Source organism: Plodia interpunctella, chromosome Z, assembly GCF_027563975.2.
Source record: "Plodia interpunctella isolate USDA-ARS_2022_Savannah chromosome Z, ilPloInte3.2, whole genome shotgun sequence".
NCBI lineage: Eukaryota > Metazoa > Arthropoda > Insecta > Lepidoptera > Pyralidae > Plodia > Plodia interpunctella.
The window spans coordinates 4,617,182-4,640,727 of record NC_071324.2 but is presented as its reverse complement, the minus strand read 5'-3'; the positions used below and the strand labels follow the sequence as shown (position 1 = coordinate 4,640,727).

General features: G+C 34.9%; 1 protein-coding gene across 2 annotated transcripts in view; it reads left to right on the top strand.

Annotated features, from left to right (window-relative positions):
* The window catches only part of LOC128683065 (uncharacterized protein), a 73,223-nt gene that overhangs the window by 45,695 nt on the left and 3,982 nt on the right, over positions 1-23,546 (top strand). For both annotated transcript variants that reach the window (XM_053768278.2, XM_053768280.2), the window contains exons 6-22: positions 222-316; positions 4,419-4,582; positions 5,650-5,823; positions 6,689-6,809; positions 7,317-7,424; positions 8,101-8,250; positions 9,141-9,223; positions 9,403-9,583; positions 10,056-10,199; positions 10,694-10,820; positions 14,967-15,081; positions 15,994-16,100; positions 17,259-17,329; positions 19,268-19,365; positions 21,548-21,688; positions 21,876-22,005; positions 22,378-22,487. In XM_053768278.2, the coding sequence (XP_053624253.1) occupies positions 222-316; positions 4,419-4,582; positions 5,650-5,823; positions 6,689-6,809; positions 7,317-7,424; positions 8,101-8,250; positions 9,141-9,223; positions 9,403-9,583; positions 10,056-10,199; positions 10,694-10,820; positions 14,967-15,081; positions 15,994-16,100; positions 17,259-17,329; positions 19,268-19,365; positions 21,548-21,688; positions 21,876-22,005; positions 22,378-22,487 (2,119 nt within the window). The remainder of the gene's footprint in view (positions 1-221; positions 317-4,418; positions 4,583-5,649; positions 5,824-6,688; positions 6,810-7,316; positions 7,425-8,100; positions 8,251-9,140; positions 9,224-9,402; positions 9,584-10,055; positions 10,200-10,693; positions 10,821-14,966; positions 15,082-15,993; positions 16,101-17,258; positions 17,330-19,267; positions 19,366-21,547; positions 21,689-21,875; positions 22,006-22,377; positions 22,488-23,546) is intronic.

Here is a 23,546-nt window from a genome sequence, read left to right as displayed (position 1 = left end):
CAGCTCAGATCAGCTCAGCTCGGCTCGGCTCTGCTCAGCTCAGCTCAGCTCAGCTCAGCTCAGCTCAGCCCAGCTCAGCTCACCTCACCTCACCTCACCTTACCTCACCTCACCTCACCTCACCTGGTAATCTACAGTCCCACAATCTTATGTCTGCAACTAATTGATTGTTGAGAAAGGTTTTTAATTGATTGATTTATTGACGAGAGAGCTTGTTGCAGAGCTTCCCCCGAACGATGAGGCACGGCAGGCGGTCGTCAGGGAGCTGGTCGTCACGGAGGCTCAGTACATTCGGCATCTCATGGCCATCGTAGAGGTATGTCTACTGATTATTTTATAAATATTGGTAATACTAATTTGCCTAAGTAATTAAAGTCACACGCAAATTCTTTTTTGCGTATCGAATATGCGAATCCAATTCGAGAAGAACAATAAGACGTTCAATCAACCCATTGCCGCTGGTTAAGATATCCCTATACTTACAAGGATATAAGACGCCGCTGTAAATGTATCTTTCTGGTATTATTTTTAATGTATATGTCAATTTGTTACAAACCATTAATGACGCCTCCGATCTTAGACAGTGATATCATACAAGTCCACACTGGCAAGTAGTTTCCGTTTTTTTTTCGTTTCCGTTTCCGATTAGACGCACTATTCATTTTCCTTATTTTTGATAAATATTCAATCTCACAAAGAGACTTGTGCTAACCCAACCGCACATAAAAAGGCAATTAAATGAAATTTGAGAAAATATATGATATGTAAATTGTAAACCAAAATAAACGAAAAACTGATCATTATAGCTTTCACTAATACTTTCACTAACTAATCATTATTGCTATTTTCATTATGCCTACTAATTAAACGTAAAAAGAAAATGAAACAATTTAAAACGCTGCGGATATTTGTTGACTTTTCCATTTCTTTTTTGGTATAACCTTACCTGTAGTAGTAAGCAAAACGCTGTAGCTATGGGCTATAGCTATACTTAAGTACTAAGATACGAGGGCCGGCGATTTAATCTATCTTAATGGGGCATAAATTAATTAATTCTTACTTTTGGCACTGAAACTTTGAGTAATCTAATTACCCATCACACTACCACTCCGGTTTCATTTCAGGTAATTTATCTACGGAACCTCTTGTGCGCTCTATTTAAGTACGCTATACAGCTTTATGTAATGGTCTAAGAGATACCGATTAAATACTAAAATGTTATTTCGTAAAGAATTTGAAAAAATAATTTTACAAGATTTTTGGTAAAACTTCACCTTCGACTTCAATCTATCCATCTCTTGTAAAAAAACCCTAATTTCAACGGATTTAAACTGTGCACTGCATTTTATTCAATATTAAATGTACTCATTAAAATTGCGTGGCATGTATTTTGTACAATGAATTTATTTACATTTTAAACGTATTCACAGAGCCTTTGTCTAAAATCTGGCTTTAAAATAAATTTTCGTAATGATATTCATGTTGTAATTTTGATATTGTAAAGTCTAATAATTCTATGACTCGGCTCTCGAATAGTAACATAATTATTGTACTCAATACATTTTCTCCACACCTCACCTATCCTATCTACCTATCCTCTAAATATTGCATTAAGCTGCAGTTTTAGGTGCTGATTTCATAGCGTAAATATCTTTTATTGACATATTTAATAATATTGAATGTAATAGTAATATTGTAGACTATTTATCCAAATTCGTTTTCATTTTATTAGCCACCGAAATTAGAATCCCAACTAATATTATAAATGCGAAAGTAAGTTGGTTTGTTTGTTAACTCTTCGCGCATTATCTACTGGACCGATTGTTATGAAATTTGGTACACAGGTAGAAAATAATGTATAAAATATTTCTAGTGTCAGTGTAAAATACATACATACCTACAGTTTTTACTACTGTGTTGCTTTATATATATTTTCTATGTAATAATATGTACTTTTATATATGTATTATCCTATGTACATTCATGTTGACACAAAAATTCTGGCAAACTTAAATTATAGTAGTAACCTGGTAAATAGTTATATAACTGCTCCGTGGCCTATATGCGGTATGTGGTATATATGCCTCACGTATGCTACATCTACTTCCATCTGAATGTGACTTTAATAGATAAAGTCAAATATACTATATAATATTTAATGATTTTTTTTAGTTACATGCTGCTCCGCGTTCGCCAATACGGCTCCAGGTGCTGTATCTACCCTGACACACACTTTTACCAGTCAATTACGTCCTTATATTTATACAACACTATCTTCACTACATATCCGCTTTGACCGTCTTTCGACGTACATTGTTTGGTTTTAATGTGAATTTTGTATCAATGCAAGTATAAACTAAGTAATGTATGTCCTCTGGACACAATCTTGGCCGATGTCTAGAGAAGCCATAAGATAACGTATCTACAGGTAATTTTAACCATAAAGTAGATGCGTCACCGCGTCCCCTCGCCCTTCAACGAAGGACAGGAAGGTACATACCATATTGATCGATCAACATAATGCTGTACGTACACACAAATCTTGGCCAAATTATTCTTACAAATTATTGATAAGTACTTCATTTTTTTCTATGTTTATATATAGATTGTTTCATTACCATACTTTTATACATAAATAATTATTTAATTATATGTGAGTAGTATCTAAACCAAATTACATTTGTGACAACATTGATTAAAATTTTAAAATAGGCAAAATTACAACCTTAAACCTATCAAAATAATATAAGAAAAATAACATAACATAATAAAGTTACAAATACTAGTTTCTGCCCCGCAAAATGTTCTTGTTACACTTCCAACAAACTTCGACTTTGGTACATACATATATGGAGGATAACTATTGCCAGAATCACCCGAAAAAGGTTAAAGTACAAAAAGAGCTTACGAAATGATACGAAGTCGTGCGCGAAAAACGATATCAGAATTTGAAGCGAGCGATGGTTTTGACGGAGCATAGCGGGATTAGTGGGCTAAAGCACGGAACCAGATTTGTAAGCCCGAAGGGCATGCCCGGGAGGGGATCCCTAATTGATTTTGCACGTCCCAAAAACTATAAATACAAAAAAATATATAAAAACAATTTTAAAATCATACATTTTGATATTTTTATATAGGTTACAATTTCTCAATTCAACAATTTAAAATAGAAATACATAGTTAATTGTCATCTAGTTAATTGTCCATCTACCTCAATGGCACGAAAAATATAATTTGGGTAAGCGATTACTTTTTAAATATTTTTCGATGTTTTATGTATGTAGACTGGATCCGGCCCTCAGTGCGTTCCTAATGGATCCCAACCTTTTCTGGGTGGCATGGTATTCGGGGAAGATAATAAGCCGGTCACGAGTGAGGCGATCTGCGAAATTAATTTTGCTAAACTTCTTCATTGAATAAAGTATTCATATTTAAGATCCCTGTACCTAATTCTCGTTATAAGTCGTTTATTACTAATACGACCACGTATTATAACTAATATTTTTATAACTCCACTGGAGTTAATCTTTTGACTCTTCCGAGACGAATTTTAATATAGATTAAAAAGTTCCAAAAATAATTTGATAGGCATCAATCACGCCGAAATTCAAGTAGGTAATTCTTTGTACTCGTAGGGAAGGGCGGGCACATCCCGTCTGGTACAACCGGTATCGGCGATTTTCTTTACATTACCAGTAATGGCTGATGACACAAAGGAATTTAAAATTATTATCAAATAAATTACAATATTTTATATAATATTTTCAAAAAACTAACCACTGCAAAATCATCGCAACTCACAGGAATACGTGCAATACGTGTGCAGGCATTGAATATTTATGTTAATTCAGTCTCCTGACAGTTATACAATAGTTTCGTCAATCCAATATGATGAATGTTTTATGCAAATTGACTGCATTATGCCATGCAATGTGCCATCAAAATATAGTTTTTGATGTCTCAAAATTTGACCTGCTTATGTATAATTATTTTGGTTCATTTAATCATATATCATTTAATAATCAGTGACAGTGTGTCTTTATCGTGGCACAACTTTGCATGAACCAATAAAATGAAAAGATTCCTAAATCTTGCCATAATTCAATTTTGATCTCATTTTGAAATAACTCAATTAAGTTAGTAGGTAGGGTAGTTGCCCTTTATCTCATTAAGTATCAAACTTAAACTTAATTCTCATTCGCACGAGAGTTAAAAGAGCGTTCGACATGGGCGTTTTATTAACGCTATCAACATTCGTCCAACGCTAGCAAATATACACGGGTCGGATACTAATAATATTCGATGTCGAAGCTTATTTGACACGCGCAGTAAAAGCGATGCACCCGAAACCAGCAGCGTCTTATTCATCACATTTATTTATCCGTAACTGGTACGTAAAGAAGGCTCGTTTCCACCAGGTGTTCATAGCGGCTGCGCACGCGCTCCAAGACGCCGGAAAGCTGCTGGACATCGACACTGGCCAGTTGTTCTCAAACATTCCTGATGTGCTCAATGCCAGCCTCTACTTCTGGGAGGCCACCATCTATCCGATGCTGATTGACGCTACAAAGAAAAAAATGCCGTAAGTGACTTAAAATGACAATAGGTATTAAGCTTTAATTTTGGGTCTGGCCATTTAGCATTTTCAAGTACCTCTTTGACCAAAATACAACTAAGTAGTTTCTTTAAAAAAAAACTTTATATCTCATCTAAAACGTTCAATCCTGCTTATTGTAATGCCAAATGGCTGCCCTACATTTTCAACACAAGCTTATGTTGCCATGGAGTTTTTGTGTTTATTTGTCATTTCCGTTCAGGGAGCTTACCTTTGAAATCAAAAGGTACTCCGGAGTACCTACTATTTCTATGGGCTTACCATCGTCTCTAAATGCGATCCAATTTAGGTCTTAAACTGATCTGTATCGCAAAATCATACCATCATGTTAATTTTTAATTTTAGTGTGATTTTTTCTGATTCCTTAATTTAACTACGTTGCATTTGAATCGTTCGGTAAAGTTGATGATATGCCTGCAGTTGAAGGAATTCAATCAATGTGGATGGATAGGTTCAGTTGCACCAGTTACAAAAACGCATTTTGTCTGAATGTCGCCGGTACTCAAAATTCAAAATTTAACCTGAATACACATAATGTGCATTCTAAAATATTTTTCATTACGATTAGCTGAACAATGAACAAGCGGTGTGGACGAATGAATAAATCGTACCTAATGATACAGTGAATCTCGATCATTATATATATTATGTTTGAACTTACCTTGACCTGACAAATATTATGTTCTGTATACATATAATGCACTAAACGTAATATTTTACGATTAATGCTCGGTAATCGCATGAGATGAAAATACAAAAGTGTATTCTTAAAATACATTTTCGAATATGAACAAAATCTCAAAAGGTTTTTACAATTACGTATCAGAATATCTAAAGATAATAACGCATGTTTTGCCAGTTAAAATCAATAATGTTTTCCATGCCCGCTGAAAATACGTATATATCCATGAAATTACGCATTATATCCATAAAATCCATGAAACTAAATTGTTTTTCACAACATTGTAAAGAATATTCAAAGTTTTGTTATTGTACATATTTTCAAAAAAACATACACAAAATTTTTGTTTCAGATTCAACACAGAGCAGATGTCTCAAGGCTTTTGCCGCTTCCGCGAGCTGTTCAATCCATACGAGAAATATGTTATCGAGCAAACCAAGGTTTTGGACTACCTTCGCTCACTCTCCAACAACACTGAGTTTATGATCTACCTGACCTGGTGTCATGCTCATAAAACATGCAAACGGTAAATCTGTAATTATTTTACTTCTTTTGTTCTAGTCCATCACTTCTGTTACACTAGTTTCCAATAAAATGTCTTATTGCAATCTGATTAATCTACCTGATGTGATTAGCCAACACACAACAAACATAATTTATGCTAAAGAATTAATGCAAAATTCATTGATGCTATCAAACAGATATCATCAATATATTTTGGTACAGGTAGACTATCAGATACTTTATCAGCAAACGGTGAAACAGACCCTAAGACTTACATTTCGCGACTTGAATATAACGACCAATTCAACATAAAACCAGAACAGGGTGCAGACTGGTAGCCGATTTTTTAGGAGTGTTAATATTAAGTTACTTTGATATAGGATTAAGGTTACCCATATCTTTAACGATTTTTATCTTTATTTTCAACTGTAAATCTTGTGATATGGTGTCTTTTGATATGAATAAATGTTTTACATATTTTTCTACCATTTCGTTTCGTATTTTGCACCACACACAAGTCAACAAAAACTTTCTTATAAAAATATATATAATATCTCTATTGATACTCGCACCAAATACTGCAATGGCAGTGCTTAACGTTGATTCTTGTAACAATCAGTTGTAGATACTTATTAGTTACATAGCTAATGCCCGCGACTTCGTTCACGTAGCCGAACCATTTTTGGTAAGGATTCAAAATTATTACAGAGAAAATAACATAAGCCCGAAGGCATATTCTATAACTAAATGAGAGTTTTAGTCAGTTCAGGCAAACGTGAAATGCTACTTTGCCAGCCGAACAACCAAATTATTGGTCATCGCCGAATATTAACTTGTTTCCTACAAGTACTCGTATGTGGATTTCTTCTAAGTTAGATGGTTTTCAGGCTGCAACTTTCGGACATCTTAGTGAAGCCTATGCAGCGCCTGACGAAATACAGCTTGATCCTGCGCAGGATTATCGCACATACGGACTACGAGCCCGAACGCACGTCGCTTATGGCTATGGTATGGTGTGGGTGGCTTAGATGCGAGCGCCCAGTAGATTTCGGCGCGTGGTTCCAATTCTAAAAAAGGATTACTCCTTTTCAATCTTAGGGAGATTCGGGTAATAAGATAAGGGATAATAAAAATCCTTGACAGCGGATCGGATAGACACAAGTGCATTCCCAAAGAAGGTTGATATCGGTAGTAAAATAACATTTTAATGCTAAATAATTTATAATTAATGAAAATATAAAAAATATAAACAGAATCAGTTATTGGACTGATTCTATTTATATTTTATATATTTTCATAAGTTCTGCCTTTGCATGATTTATTACTGGCGTTAGTTTTTTTTTTAATCGATTATTTTTAGCAAGAAAATATTTTTTTATGATTTGAATTTATATACCTAAGTTTAATCGAGGCGCACGCACAACTTTTATAGCTTAATTGTAAAATATAATTTAATACTACTATAGCATAATATTAATGTAGCTCCGGTGCTCCGGTGATCTTATTTGTCTTCAGGAGTCGTTCGCAAAGAATTACGTCTTGGACATCAACCGCTCTATTCGTCAAAAAGAAGAGCTTGAAAAACTGGACGCTCTCGCCAATTCCATCGATCCCTATGAAATTGTAAGTTTTATTCGACGAAATTATGTATTTTAAACCACTAAGTAGACAGTACCTAGTTATTGTTAGCTGTAGACACGGCTTACATAAACTAGAAAACTTTAATAATGATTTAGTGATACAGAGCCAATGCTGAGATATTTCCTAAAAGTATATGAAATGTTTCTGCCCTTGTGTTTGAAATCTAATATTGTTAAAACTTTGGCGGTGAGAAAACATGAAAATTCTGTCTCATCAGCACGCAATTATCCTTAATAAAATCACGCCAGCAGTTCTTGCTATTATGTCACGGGGCTGGAGGACACCACACATCCTACCCTACATGGTCATTTCAGTGAGGCGCAATTCTTTACACCACCATACACAAGAACAACGAGAAACGTTTTTACGGTATTCTCTCCACAATTAATGCAATTTTCAGGCAAAGATGGCTTCTATAGACTATATATATTATTTGATATTTGTGCTTCAAGTTTTATTTAAAAAGTTACACACGTTTATGATTTACGCCAGAGCCTCCTGGGATCAATAGAATTTCAGGCGGTTTACATAAAATGAATTATTTTTAGCCAAAACAATTTGTCGCATACCTAAATCACAATTTTAAGATCTCGTTTTAGGTATTGTATCTTAATGCGATTGTCATAGTAGTACTTAAATTATATTCTTATGCTCACAGGAATTCAAAGATGACGAAATTGACAAATACTTCCGCATGTACGCTCAGTTGCACTTGAAGGCGCCGATGTTGTACTGTGTGCCCACCCACAGCCGTTCCCTCATCTTCCAGGGAGATTTGCGCTTCAAGGATAATATTAATCCCAAGGAGGCAAGGAAAATACAAGTCACTTTAATAAACCTTTTAACTTATATTTTTCTAATTCGAACATACCATCATTTCTACTGGTAGAAAGGGTTTATTGGGTGTCTTCTGAATAACAATTTATCTGATTTTCAAATTTCGCTGGCGCGGGGTTCGGATGCATCCGAAGAATAGAGTTTTGATTTAAATAGATTTGTAACAGTGGATTCAAAAGCTTGGAGTTTAACTCGTTGCTTTCTACATTGAAATTTATATCTTTTCTTCAAACAAAGCTATAAATTTCAATGTATTACTTAATTTGTAGATATGTCTAGTTGGACAGTAGGTATTTGGCGTTTCTATCCTCGAGTATGTAATGATTGCTCGTGCTTAGAACGTTTTTGAATGTAATTGTATTTATTTTTTTATTATTTACATTAAAATTGCATTAAATGAAAACGAGATTTCTGTTTTTAATTGTTACAGTAATTATAATCAATAAATTATGTTTCGAATCCGCCGATACGTACTACAATCATTTGAACCCACTCTTACAAATTATACACTGTTTATTGTTTAATTTGCATCTCGAATTCGTAAATATTGCATTGCGAATGATTTTTTATCAAGTAAATAATTTGTAACTCGTTCACACTCCCGACATTTGTATGTTTTACATTATAATAATATCTGTTATCTTTAATTCTTTAGATAGGTCCTTACCTAAGACCCCTTGGTCTTGAGGTCGTTTTTGTGACCAAGTATTTATATAATACATTCACCGTTATTACGTATTGTTTTGGTTATTGAAATCATGTATGCTTCTAACAGCGCATTATGATATTATGACGCATTGAACATAGATGAACACAGTCCTATACGACACAGCGTGTCACATGTAAAAATATATTTTTCAGATTGAAGTACACGTGGTTCTGCTGACAGACATGATACTGATTTGCAAAAAGCAATCCAAGGGTCTACCATTGAGGTTGATAAGGTATTTTTTCTAATTTTATTCGTTTTCTTCATTACATTTCATAAATTTTAATCTTGCACGCAAATGATATTTTAATAATTTTATTCTGAATTAAATATAATTATAAATAAACTGTCTATGTTCTTACTTTTCACTGTGTAACTACGCTGTGCGAAATTCCATGAATAAACAATTTTTAGGCCTAAATACATGATCGACAAGATTTTCCACTTCCCCCGTTGGCATCGCAACTTGAAGGACGTGGTGGCTATCGTCTTCATCGTGGTGGATGACGTCGGCTCGGCCACCTTCGGTTTCTGCGTCACTGAGTCCACCAGCAGCAAGCCCGTAGACCCCAACATACCACCGGCGCCACTTCGAGTAAGTCAATCTCTAATTCACTGCAGATTAAAGCGCTGGATTGATGTTTTTTATACTATCATTAAAAGGATTCGAGAAGAAATGGCAAGACACAAAAACATGTGGAATAAATTAGGGGAGACTTTTGTCCAGCACCATTATACGGAAAACAAACAGAAAAAAAAATCATAGTCGGTTTTTTTCTGTCACTCCGATGAAGTCTGAAATTTTTATTAAATTAATTTTAAATATTTACGCTTTATCTAGTCACATTTTGGATTGGAGTCAAACAACCAATAGGTAACATTGGCATTTAGAATTAGATAAAATGATACTTGGGAATACACTATTTTAGAAATCAAACAAACACATTCTTATTCTGACATAGGCAATTACTAAAAAAAACCGTGTAAAACGCTTTTTTTTCTGGACCCTGAAGTAAACTTGCGCCAAAGAAATCTTTGTTTCACAAATAATTCTGTTGTTGATATAGCTGTGGGAGCAGAAGGTCAGGGAGGCCAGGCTGTCGTACGACCTGGGAGTGTGGTTCGCCAGGAACCCGTCCCGGGACCTGTCCGAGGTGGAAGTGGACTCCTCGGCAGAGTATGCCGTCAGTGCTGGCAGCGGCCCCAAACCAGTAAGATATTAAAAAAAGATCAAAACTGTACTCATGAATACCTCACTATCTATTTGTGAAAACCGTACTAAAATCCATCTGGTAGATTTTGAATTTATCGCGTTCATGCAGACGTGACAGGGGTTAGTATTAATATGTAAAGATATAATAATATGACTACGATACCCGTTATCATTATAAATATTATAATATCATTTTTCATCATTATTATAATATCCCGTTATCATTATAAATTGCTGGAGTATCGACATTCCTTGTGAATGGATAAGGAGGACATGATTCTCGCAAAGGTCCAATGCACGTTCTGTATGCTTATGTATATATTATATATTTTTTCTCGAAATAATGCATTTTTGAAAACCTTACTGACTCATCCACGATGCCATAAAAATCACCTAATATTATCGTCATCACCATTTCAGTCTGTTTCAACCCACTGATGAGCATAGGGCTCTTTTCGAAGAGTTTTATTATATCTAAGGTATTTTGTGCAGACGTCTGACGATATCAACATAGAACGCGAAGCCCGCGAACGCGTGGCAGCCATGTTGCACCGCAGTATGGGAGCCTCCACCGACTACGATCTCTCCCAGGCGTCGCTCACAACCGACTCCTTTGATTGTAAGTAACACCGTAGATCAACTTCATCCATCCATTCCTTCCTTGCGACCATATTCCGACCATGACCCTCAACCATGAGGATACGACTGATTCATCATGGTTTAGGGTTATGGTCGTTAGGCATTCCACCTAACGACGATGTAATACACAACGACTCTTTTGCAATCTAAAGAATTATTAGAAGTGGTTTGCCTTTTTCATTTCACACACAAGTAGATAAATTATATAATAGAGTACAGCGTCGCAATGTTTTCTTTCGCTGGAAGAAAGTTTAAAATTACAATCACACAAACAACGAATTGGATTTGTATGTTAGCAGACCATCGTAGAATGTGATGATTCAATACCACTCGATAACTCGATAATTTCAATACCACGAGAATAATTATATAATATTTTGTAGGATGCATTGCTTCCAATATAAATATAAGAGGTCATTAGATAAATAACTACACTAAATGACAATGAAGCATGGTTATGCATTTTCATTTTAATGATTTATTTCGTTGGAGGTCTGCCTACGCAAAATGTAATTTCAATGGAAATGTGGGAAAATTTAGTTTGCATGTTATTGTCAAAGAGAGGACACGCCAAATAATGAAAATGAATAAACTGAGTACTTTGTTATTTTTTTCAAAATTATAATAAAAATAAATAATCATTAAATTAAATTAAATTATACTACCACTTCTCCAGCCGCTGCCGGAAAATTTTCCCTAAATACTTCTGTGGCAATAAGTAACGACGCGAGTGAGCATTTACACTCAGCCTTCATATAAATAAAAATATGTCTCTCTTCTTTATTTATCAACTCTCAAAAATGACTGTCGTCGATCTTGTCGAGGTTGCTGGTTTGACAGCATTATGTCTGATCAGTCTTATACTGATCCATATATATACCACTATACATCCTATATTACCTGCTCAATTTCATAAAGTTAAATAATTGTTTTTTCATTACTCCAGTGGCAGTGACATGAGTAGTGACAGCGCGAGTAACCTATAATTACGTACTCGTGCTGCCCACTGCTGCCCACATAGGGCTGAGTGTAAATGTACCTAGGATCTATTAGGTACCTACATGCAAATTTCGGTAATTGGTGTACCTATACCACACTATATCTACGTATCGCACACCTTATTATTAAGGTGCGTTGAAAAAACGCTAGTGCTGCCGAGGCCTAAGAAATCATTTAGGAATTATGACACCGCATTACTTATTATCTTATTCCAAAAAGCACCGTAGTCACCGTACCGAGTTTGAATGTTATTTGCGGCAAATTATATATATTAGGTCATAGCTCCAAAAATGTCGTCGAGCGTAATTTCAACAATTTAGACCTGTCGTGATGCTTACAATGTATGTAATTTAATGTCAAAATAGATCATGAGAAGGTTGTGAGAAGTTCAAATCCCGAATTCAAATTCGGTTTGAGAACAAAATATGAATCACAATTTTGTAAGGTGACAGCAGCAGGGTAATTAAATGATAAATTGAGGTTGGGTATCCACCTAAGCAACCACTGGCACTCGCTTAGATATCGCCTTATCTAAGCAAGAACTGGTCTAGTATCCAATAGGTCTATCGGAAAAATACGAATGAGTTCTCCATCGAAGCTGGTTACGAACAAAGATGATAAAGTATTCGGTTGCGAATGACAGTTCGGACGGTGGCTGAAGGAACTTGTTACACAAGGCAACTAATTATGTTACCTCGCTTACTTAATAGACTTGTAAGTATACACAAGTATACACCCTATAAAAAACCTGCATCTTCGCAGGATTATAACGCGACATCATATACAAAACAGCGTTTGTTCTACGAGTTTTGACATGTCTCACTCCTTTAAGTATATAAAAATAGATTTACAATTTTTATCAACATGTATATTTTATTTTGAGGATTTACAGTATAAATGAATTATCATCAATCATCTTCAATATCAATACATATAATAAAATTGAAGAAAGACCAAATTTGTACATTGGATATATTTTTTAATTCTTCATGGAATATACTTAGTTACTTATATATTGATGACGAAAATATAGTTTTGGAAATTTTTGTCTGTCTGTCTGAACGCGTATCACTCGAAATATACTGGACCGATTTGGTTGAAATTTGGTATGTAGGTACCTTATATAGCGGGTTAACATCTTCGATATATTTCATCCCGGTAAATGGTGAGGTTCCCGTAGGATAATTGAAAAACTAATAATGAATGAAAATGGCTCAGAATCCCGGGTTAACATCTTATAGACATTTCATCCTGGAAAATGAGGGTGCTGTAGGAAAATTAAAATAACAATCCACGGAGTCGATATACTTTAAAATTTTGTAGGAAGGTGTAAATAGAACATAAACTAATTGTTTTTATCGATTAAAGTCTTATAGAGATATAATTAGCATTTTAAATTTAATTTTGTTATAGTTTTGAACATAAAGATCAAAGTGATATACTCGTATATATTCCACTTCCGAAATAAATCACTAGACGGCGTCGCTGAAACTTTTATAATTTTATATCTCTTTGTAATAATATATATATATATATATATATATATATATTATATATATATATATATATATTATTACAAAGAGGTAAGCGTTTGTGAGTTTGTGTATGTTTGAGACTCCGAAGCTACCAAACAGATTTCAAAACTTATTTATTTCACCATTAGAAAGCTAAATGTAGCTTTCTGTTTTTTCTTTCTTTTCGGATAATGATCCGAGATTGCTATAGACATTTTTGTTTGGAAATAAATTAGTATTCAGCCAGATCAATCAACTTGTATAGTAGATCCATAAAAGAGTCTGCGACATAATATTATCTATCTTTTATAATTAAGTATATATAAGGCATTATATATGTAAAAAATATTGTAAATTAAAAGGTCTATTTTTACAATTATTATTACACAAACATATTAATCCTTGTGATTAAAAGTATTGAAAAAGTATTTAGATTATTTCATAATCAAGATATTTTCATGAAGATAAATTTTATCCTTTACAGCACATAAATTGGATTAATAGATTCTGAAATATCGTGAAATAAAAAATACGCACGCCGAATTATTTTAAGTAGGTAAATACTTTTATATTGTTGAACACAAAGAGCGCTCATAGCCCGCGACGAAATCGTAAGGTTTTTACTTGATACTTATGTGCACAAGGTAATTTTATTTATTTTCGTTGTATTCATACAAAAATTATTATCAGTTGTCAGAATGACTTTCTCTGTCTACTTTCTTTCTTTATTAAAACTAAATTTACAATACAATAGAAATTATATTTATGGCCTATAAAAACAGTATTAGTACAAAATAATACAATTGTGCATATATTTGGACCATTGGTAAACAATCTCTTCCAAGCCAGCCTTTGGGTAGTGAGAGAGGATAACAGAAGACGGTGGGTGCATTGTGAGCGCAGTATGTATCAATATATAAGTATATAAAACTCTTCCGTTGCTGAGTGACTGACTGACAAACAACGTGCACCCAAAACTGCTGGGCGGGAAACTGAAATTTGTCATGTAGGTGAGCACTAAGAGAGGTTTTTTGGAAATTCTACTCCGAAGGAAACTTTCATATTTACACTTTTTCACCCCTTTCGGGTGAAAGTGTAAATATGAAAGTTCTACACCGTCGAAGTTAGTGACTTGAAAACGACGCGGGCGAAGTCGCAGGCAAAAGCTAGGTATGGATATTAAATTAAGTATACATATACTATTATTACATTATACTAAGTGACATAAATATTTAATTTCCTTTTTATTGTCCTTAAGTCGCATTCGCGATGCGCATTGAATTTATAATATATTGTTGTATACCAACCTTTGATTTTTTTTATTGGTTGTTTGCGAAGAGTATCCCTACACATCTATTTAAAATAACCTGAATATATTTAAGTCTGAAAAGTAAATGTAGGATAGTAAAGAATTGTCAAAACTTGAAACAAACTTTGTAGTTGTAATGTTAACTACCTATATAGTCCTACCATACCCAGCTGCTGGTGTTTTACGGGTGCTGTGCCTGTCTATAAACAGTAGAATATGGATTTTTGACATTTGACACGAAAGATTCGCCTGGATTCGGTTGGTTTGATTTCCTGGATTGGATTGATTATGGTTCTATTCCTAGGTGCAAGTGGGCCCAAAACATCCGGCGCGCACAGCCTGCGCCACCCCATGCAGCGGAACTCCACCGGTGGTAGCTCCAGAAACTCGCGGCTGTCCAGCTTCCAGCAGTCCACCAGGTAAACTACTTAACGATTTACATTAGGTATAGTTAGTGATGAGCAATACCATAACGTTCAATTCTGCCCTGGAATAAAATATCCATATCCTCTCGTGCATGCCGTACGGTACAACTCTTAATGTTACAGAGTTTTGTCAGCTGATTGATAGGACATCAATATGGGGACATATAGTCAACCACTGACTTAAAACCACTAACTAAAGATATGGTATAGTCGTGTGATTTACATTCCAATGGCGTAATTAGTAACCATTCAATGGTTGTTACAGGACAAACAAGACAGAAACAAAAAAATTGAGAAACTGTAATTATGTCGCCGCGGACTTTGTGTATAATTTAGCATTTAATAATCGCATGCAATTTCGGTTAGGGTTCAGTATTCAAGCAGGCCCTTACGGATCCATTTATTTCTATTTTAAGATGCTTCGTTTGTAATGATATTTATTTTCGAAGACTTTTATAATAATTAGCTTTTAGTCTGGCTATATTATAGTCCACCCAAAGAAGCTTCCAAAACCTCCTGATCAGTAAAGAAAAACTCTACAGAAAATGTTTACTGTGCCAATCTTTTTGTGATCAAATAAGTAGGTACTTTTGTCGAGCATAAGAGAGTAAATAAAAGTTTGAAAAAGTTGTAAAATAATAACCCTTTAGTAAGATCTAGTAGAATCTAATAATAAGATTTTACACAACTCAATGCAATGTTGGGAAAAAATGCAAAAGTTGTGAAGTTCCCTAGTTGGAAGCCGATTTGATTAAAGACAGACAGACAAACATCGGGATAGATAAACTAACAAAAACTTGTAAAAAGCATGACATTTTCGAATCATTCAGCAAATGCTAACCCATTCAAGTGTGTATAAGAGTTACCTAAAAAGCATTTACTAAAAGCTATGACATTTTTGGACAGTGCTGCATCTCACGATGAGCCCGGTCAGCCCGGGGCCGTCCGCGCTCCGGCCAACTACAAGGCTCCTAGCACTGAGCAGGTGGTACCACAAATCACCCAGGAGGAAGGTAAGGTCGATTTTGAATTCATTTTACAATCATCACGCGGCTTCGTGAGAAGAGTAATAACAAAAATTCAGTTAGCGTTGTGATTTATTTGGACATTTTCTTATAATTATAATAATTTCTAATTGTAGAAATAATCCTCAATCAAAACCGCTAACTATTTTCAGTTGTTTACAACTAAAATCCCACTATTTTCAATTAAATTTTGTAACGAAAATTCCATCTTTACAATTCCAAAATTCCAAGAATGCCAGCCTAGTTAGCATATTACATTTTTTAGTTAGCATATTACATTTAGCTACTGACTGTCTGGCAGTGGTTGTTCATGCGTAATGAACCAAAAAACGAATACACGAAACAAACACGGTTGCGGTTAAACCGCGGGTGAAATGCCAAAGGTATTCAGTTTATCGCTACACAAATAGTATCTTGATAAATATAAACTGTTTTTCGACTCATTATGTTATGAACTCGTCTAGGGATTGTTTTTAATAAGTATTATGTTTATATTTTGGACCATTGTTGTGTTTAACCTTACCACAATTTGTGTCGTGAAATGTGTTTATGTATAATACCTGTATAATATTTTAATATTCAAAGATAATATTTAAAAAAAATTAAGATTGTTATTTGTATGTACTAAATATACACGTAATTTTTTTAGGCGCAATCCTCACCATGTATCATCAATCGGGGGTTTCCAATCACTAAAAAAACATCACCTAATGGACGCCCCCTAAAGTTTTAAAAAACCCTTTATATAAATAAACTCAACACAGTTTTAGACATCTCTAGAGAAAGTGAAGAATTCAATGACACAATGGTTAGCGCGCTCGACCTGTGTTAGTGTCGGTTAAGACACTGTCACAATGGTCGGTCATTGGATGGGTGACCAAAAATGTATCTTATTTTGAGCTGCTCCATACATCAGAAGGCACGACAAGCAGTTGGACCTGCTTGTACATGCAGTTGTTAAAACCCACCAATCTAAAATAATCCCGCGTGGTTGGTCCTGGCCCATATTCCTTATCCATCTTATCCATAAGAATGTCCTGTGCACCAGCAGTGGAACGGTTGTTGATGATGATGATGAGAAACCGTATCTACTTTTAGATATGGTTTGAAGCATAGCCAAGCTAATATGTCATGAACAATTCACAGTGGTTAACATTACCGTGAACGTGGTTAGTGAGAGCGAGTCCGAGACCATCGTGCCCGCTCAACAGCCCGCTGTAAGTTTATACTCAAATTGTTTACAAAAAATTATATGATACGTCCTGTCCTCACGGCCAAAGCCTCACGAGCATAGACAAAGAAAATTAAAGATGCCATACTACTTCCCGGCACATCACATAGAAAGCGGCAGATTGAGCATTGAAAAACCGAGCCCACGATGTGGGACAAAATATATTATCGCTTTGTCCCATTGTTTCCCGTGTATTTCTAATATACATTTCTTTTTCTTGTCTAAGCGAAACGAAAGATATAACGAAGTCTATAATTTTCTCTCTCTGTGCTCACGAGGTAATTATCTGCCTCGGCCGGTCATAGGGATATAATGTACTAACGTACCTACAATTTACAATTTACAACGTATTACAATTTTCAAAGTCAACACTTCAGCTTCTTCTATCGATCTGTTCAATTTCAATTACAAAAGCTTATATCAAGTTTGTATTAAAAAAGTTACATCAAAGCATATATTGTACATACTGCTGTAACAAAAGTCAAGGCAGAGAGGTCAACGTTGTTTGCATTTTCATAAAATCGGGAGAAATTTGAGGCCTTAATCTCGCTATTAACAGCAGGTGCGTTTTATTGGCTCATAATAATTTATTTTCCGGATTTATTTGGGATAGCGTCGGTCATGGCGCTGGCTGGCGGTCGATTCGACCCCAATATTTACATTGCTCATTGGAAAAGATTTATCGAATCCTTTTATTGTACACTTAGATGAATCATCGAGTTCAATCACTCGGAAACTTTGCGGAAATATCAATTTTCGAAATGTTTTTATTTCAATTTGTATGAACCTGTTGTTAAGAGAATCTCCACCTTTGTCGCGTTTGACGTAACATTAAGATTATCTGAGTTGTCAAAAACTAAACTTACAATATGACGCTGTGTTAACATATTCGATTCTGTTCCTCACAATTTGTTGGTGCGGAAGATTTCTGGATATGGTTCTATGTTAAATTGGATACAATCTTACTTGAGTTAGTAGTTATTTTTTGTAGTACTCAATGATTTGAGTCAAAGCCACAGGGTATTAACGCCGGAGTTCCACAAGGCTCACACTCGTATGCAGATGATTTAAAAATACTCAAAGTGAAGACTTTGAAGTAGACGCGGATTCTTTACAAAACCTTGAGAAATGGTGTCGTAGTAATGGTCTATCAATCCAAATAAATAATTTTTCATAGACTTCATGCGGAAAACCATAAATAGGATAGGATACACTTATAGAATTCAATATGTTCCGCTGTCAGAATGCTTGACGCACTTTCATGTCACATCGCTATTTTACCCATTAAAAGGATTCAAAAAAGCTTTGAGTAGCACCTTGTTTTTTCCGAGAGCCAGACTAGGGTTATTATGGAATAATAAAAAAGACTCGACAATGTCTAATGATCAGTCTGGAAAAACATCGCAATTTAATAGATTTGTTTTCCTCGCAAAATCTTGAATAGTAAAATTGACTGTTCTGAATTGCTGTCTCAAATTAACTTGAAGGTACCGCACCATTATCCTCATAAAATAATTGCAAGTCTCCTTTATCCGCCACTACGCAAAACCAAAATGGGTCTGAACTCACTAATTCCATGTCTCTGCTACACAATAAAATACGGTTTGGTTTCGTTGATTCTATCTCAAAAAAATGAGACATTCTTAACTTAAATTTGTAGTCATTTTTTAATAATTAATGTAAGTTATTGATATTATGTAATTTTATATTTAGTTATCATCGAATCTTCGATGCTTATTTGGATACCTTGGTGTGTTACATGAATTTCAATGCAAGTGAGGTTTTTCTGTAATGTCCAATTAGCTTTAGGGTACCTGGGTACGGTATGGGGTAAAAAATAAAGCCCTCATGTAATTCGCATCGGCATCGGCACGAGTTCGTATAGTGTGTAGCCGGCTTTAAAGTTTAATTAATCTATGCCCAGTCGTCGTCTCCAAGCAAGCTGACGCCGCGCCTGTCTCCGCACGGGTGCCCGCACGGCTCAACGCACGGCTCTGCGCACGGCTCGCCGCACGGCTCTGGGTATGGCCTGAACCCGGGGGCCCACAGCTCTGCCGGGGGCTCCAACACCCTGCGTGTGCAGCCCCAGGCTATGCCGCTCGTGCACAGCCTCCCGGACCTGACCGTCGTGCCGTCGCCTCCCCGACCTCATCATGCGTACGATTCATTCGATTTAGAAATAGCCGACGAAATTTAAACTTTTCATTTAAAATATATCCATAACTTGATTACCTCTTTCACTTCTCAAAAATTAAGTATTGTACTTTCTATCAAGTTTATATCTTTGGCTATTTCTAACAACATAATGCTTGCTAGCTTTATATACCATACTTCTTAGATTATACAGAAAGGACTTTTATTCATGAGAAAAATATAGAACCAATAAGTTAAGCCTTGCTCCAATGCTGGGAAACAAAGTACTGCAATAAAACAAAAGTTACGCCACTTATTCGCCGCGAATTTTTAAGGAGCTATTTTCTAAGCAAGCAGAAGACGGCGCACAGGTATTGATGATAACTCTTTGTTGCAACATAACTTACAACTGTTACAACTGTCATAATAATTTAAATTAATTAAAGTCCTCTTTGTATATAGATATATATCCTAAATGTACTATATATAAATGTAATATGTACTTATATTTACTTAATAATATAAGTAAACCAACAACGTGCTATACAATTTGTCATCCATCTTTTTTTATATTTTTGTATCATCTATAAATATATTTATTGAGTTACACTTAAATTATGTATGTATAATGTAGTAGTAAACATTTCTATATTAATTACTTGATAAAAAAATAAAATTCTTAGTAAATTAAAATATGCTAAACTCCCTTAATTATACAATCTGAGGGCTTAGTGTGGGTTTGCATTTCATTCTCACCATCGAATCGATTCGCAGTGAGACGCAGCAAACACTTTTCAATTTGGGAAAACAGACCGTTTGTGAAAGTTGACCTATCGGGATAGTAGACCGATTGTACCGGAGGGCCTAGTGCCACATTGTGGTATTGTGACGCAACGACAATCACGACTGGTTCACTGCGTCTCACTTGGAATAGAGTTTTTCATCTTTATCAATATTTACATTGCTATTTATTTATTTACTTTAACATACTTAATCTATTTAATGTTTCTTATATTTCGCCTTCTTTATATCATAAACTTACCGTTTGGAAATTTTGTGTGATATTCAGTGATATAGACAGGGTCATACAAACCGGGAAAACGAACAAACTAATCGAACGGATATTGGTTTTCAGTCGTTTGTATTTTATTTTATCGGATAACAAGCAATGTGAGCACTTATGTCGGAACCATTGATAATTATTGTACATACAGAAGGATAATTATTATGATGTTCTCAGTCAATGTGGAATAAAAATTAAAAAGAAAACTAGGTAGGTAGCCAGGTAGACTATTTCACTTCACTTTCGTTCGCGCCTTCACACAAATATATTTTTACTTGTTTTAGTTAGACTTTAATCCCCTGGTCTTGTTGCCAATGACCACGTAGTATTGATGTCATCAATACTACGTGGTTGCATCATTTTATAATATTTTAATAGTACTTTATTTATTTATAATATTGTATTATTTTGTTGCAGTGTTTGCTTTCACATCATAAAAAGTTTCATTAATTCATATAAGGAATATTGTCCAACTGAAAAATGTACCCTTCGGAGGTGCGGAGTCTTGTAATTAGCATAGCTTTTATATATTGAAACATATGTAAGTTTACTCTATATTTCGCTGTAAAAACCCCGAAAATAAAATAAATAAATAATTTGACTGTTTGAAAAATAAATGACGTAGATACGTTGAAAAATAAAAAGGTGGATATATATTTCCCCTTTGGTTATATAATACGAGTACAATGACAAAAAGGATAAGTATACATTGATAATTTTTAGACAGTTTTTAGAGTAATTATAATTGATACATTTTAAAACTAATAAAACATAGGTCCATCCTAACCACAGATCCTATCGCATGAACCCGTGAGCGGTATCTAAGACAAATTTATTTCAGCGATAATGATAGCAGATAAATTACAATTAATTGGACAAAATATATTTTGTATAAAGACTTAAAATAAACAGCAGCAGTAAATAGAATCAGTTCTAGAAGTACTTTATGCCTAATGCAGAGTAGGTTTTTTTACTTCTTTCAATATATGTATATGTATGTATTGATAGGCTCAACCCGGCGTCAGCCTCGGAGAAGTTGTACCAGTCTCACCAGGAGCTGCTTCACCGCAACCGTCTCTCGGCCCAGCACCATCAGTTCCTGACTCCGGACCACCGCGGCACGAGCTATCCTCCGCCAAGCCCGACCAGGTTTTCATACACTTCTTTATAGTTCAGTATTTCTTTATTACTCAATTTTTATCAGCAGGAAGGCCAGCAGCGAGACTGACAGATGACATAATCAAAGTTACAAGTCGTACATGGATTAGATTTCTTAGTAGTTGTTAAATAATAATTTCTAGTTTTAGAAACTTTTGAACGAGCGTTTTTTCAACAGGGGATCTCTTAAACGGGGTCTGGCATTCTCATACTCGTTTAAAAATCCTCCACTGTCGAAAATGGGCCACGTGAACAGCCAGACTCAAGCCGAAGCTGGCCCCTCCTCCAACCAACAATCTCCTGCTCGGGTAAGAATCTCTTTATTTTTCTTTTTTTTTTGTTTCCGGTAATATTCTCGACACAACAAATTCTTTTATTTTGACGATTCAGTAGTAATTTTAAGTCAGGCGTAGACGTATTTTTACTGTGGTGAAAAGCTTGTCTCATATTTAAAAATATTAAAAATTAATTTCATTTATTTTTTCTTGATTGTACTTCGGCTGTATTGAGAATCAGCTATTTTGATAATCTAATATTTTAAGAATCTGATATCATTCTATTAAAGGCAATGGTCTTATTAGAGTACACAATTTAACCAGTTTTCATAATTATGATAATTACCTATTCAACTACCATGCCTAGTAACTATATGAGCAAGAATTAATTCCAATATTCCGCAGTCACCCAGCCCAATGGCCTCGACATCTCCTGTAGCCGGCCCGAGCACAGAGAAGACGGACAAAATTGAGAAATCCGAAAAAAGTGACAAGAAGAAGCACTTCAGCAGCAGGTGAGAGAGAACGAAGATAAACCACTTAATATGGTGGAATAAACCACTTAAATTTTTCTTAAAATAAAATCGGCTCTTAAAGTAAAATCGTTTTTTAATGTTGAGTGTGGTGGTAGTTCATTACCAAGTCTCAGCTAGTCAAATTTAGAATATAACTATAGTAATTTTAGGAAAATAACTCGCAGAACTGCTTACTGTACTGTGTGGACATTGAAATATACCAAATAGTTACTTTCTGCTACGATCACAGTGGAACAATGCACTGAGTACAGAGATTAGGATCTTGTAGTAAGTAATCTTCTATGGACAAGGGAAATAAAATGGCGAATAGCGAGTTATTGGTGAGATTATGGACGGGAAAATTAATAGTAACTCAACGATCTTCGTTTATAGATAATCTCATGAACCACGGTGCAATTTAGACTGAATTCAGGATGTCGCATCCAGAGTTTCATACATCTAAACTTTTTTGACTATAAGCAAATAGAACAGAATTTATGTTACATGGCGTTTACGTAACAATGATAAACCTAATTGAATGTAAACATTTGATTATATATTTGAATTTGTAGATCTTTGCCAAAACTTAAGAGATACCCTGATTTTATTGTTTAAAGTAACCCGTCGGATCCTCGCATTCCATTTTGCATAGCTACCCAGTTATTAGTTTTGTTTCGGAGTATCACCTTCGATCTACTTTTTTCCATTACACACAACCTAATAACTAAGCAGTTCGTTTGATTGAAACAATCCCTTAATATGTTTCATCATTCGGTTTAGTGGAAATCTTCGTTTCGAAATAGGTGAAAATCTAGATTTTCAAAGTTTATTTCAAATGTATTTGCATGACAGGGCCACGTCTTCTGCTTGCTCTCTCAGTAACCTTTTTGTTAATCTTCTGCTCTATTCAATTTCGATATATCTACCTTATTTTCTCACGAGTGTCCTCAAAATAATCCATACTTCATTCATTATAGTTTTACTGAATTTCTAAACTACCCGTTTATCCAATTGGACGCAGCTGACGTTCACTGCGCTCATTACGCTCATTTAGGTGGG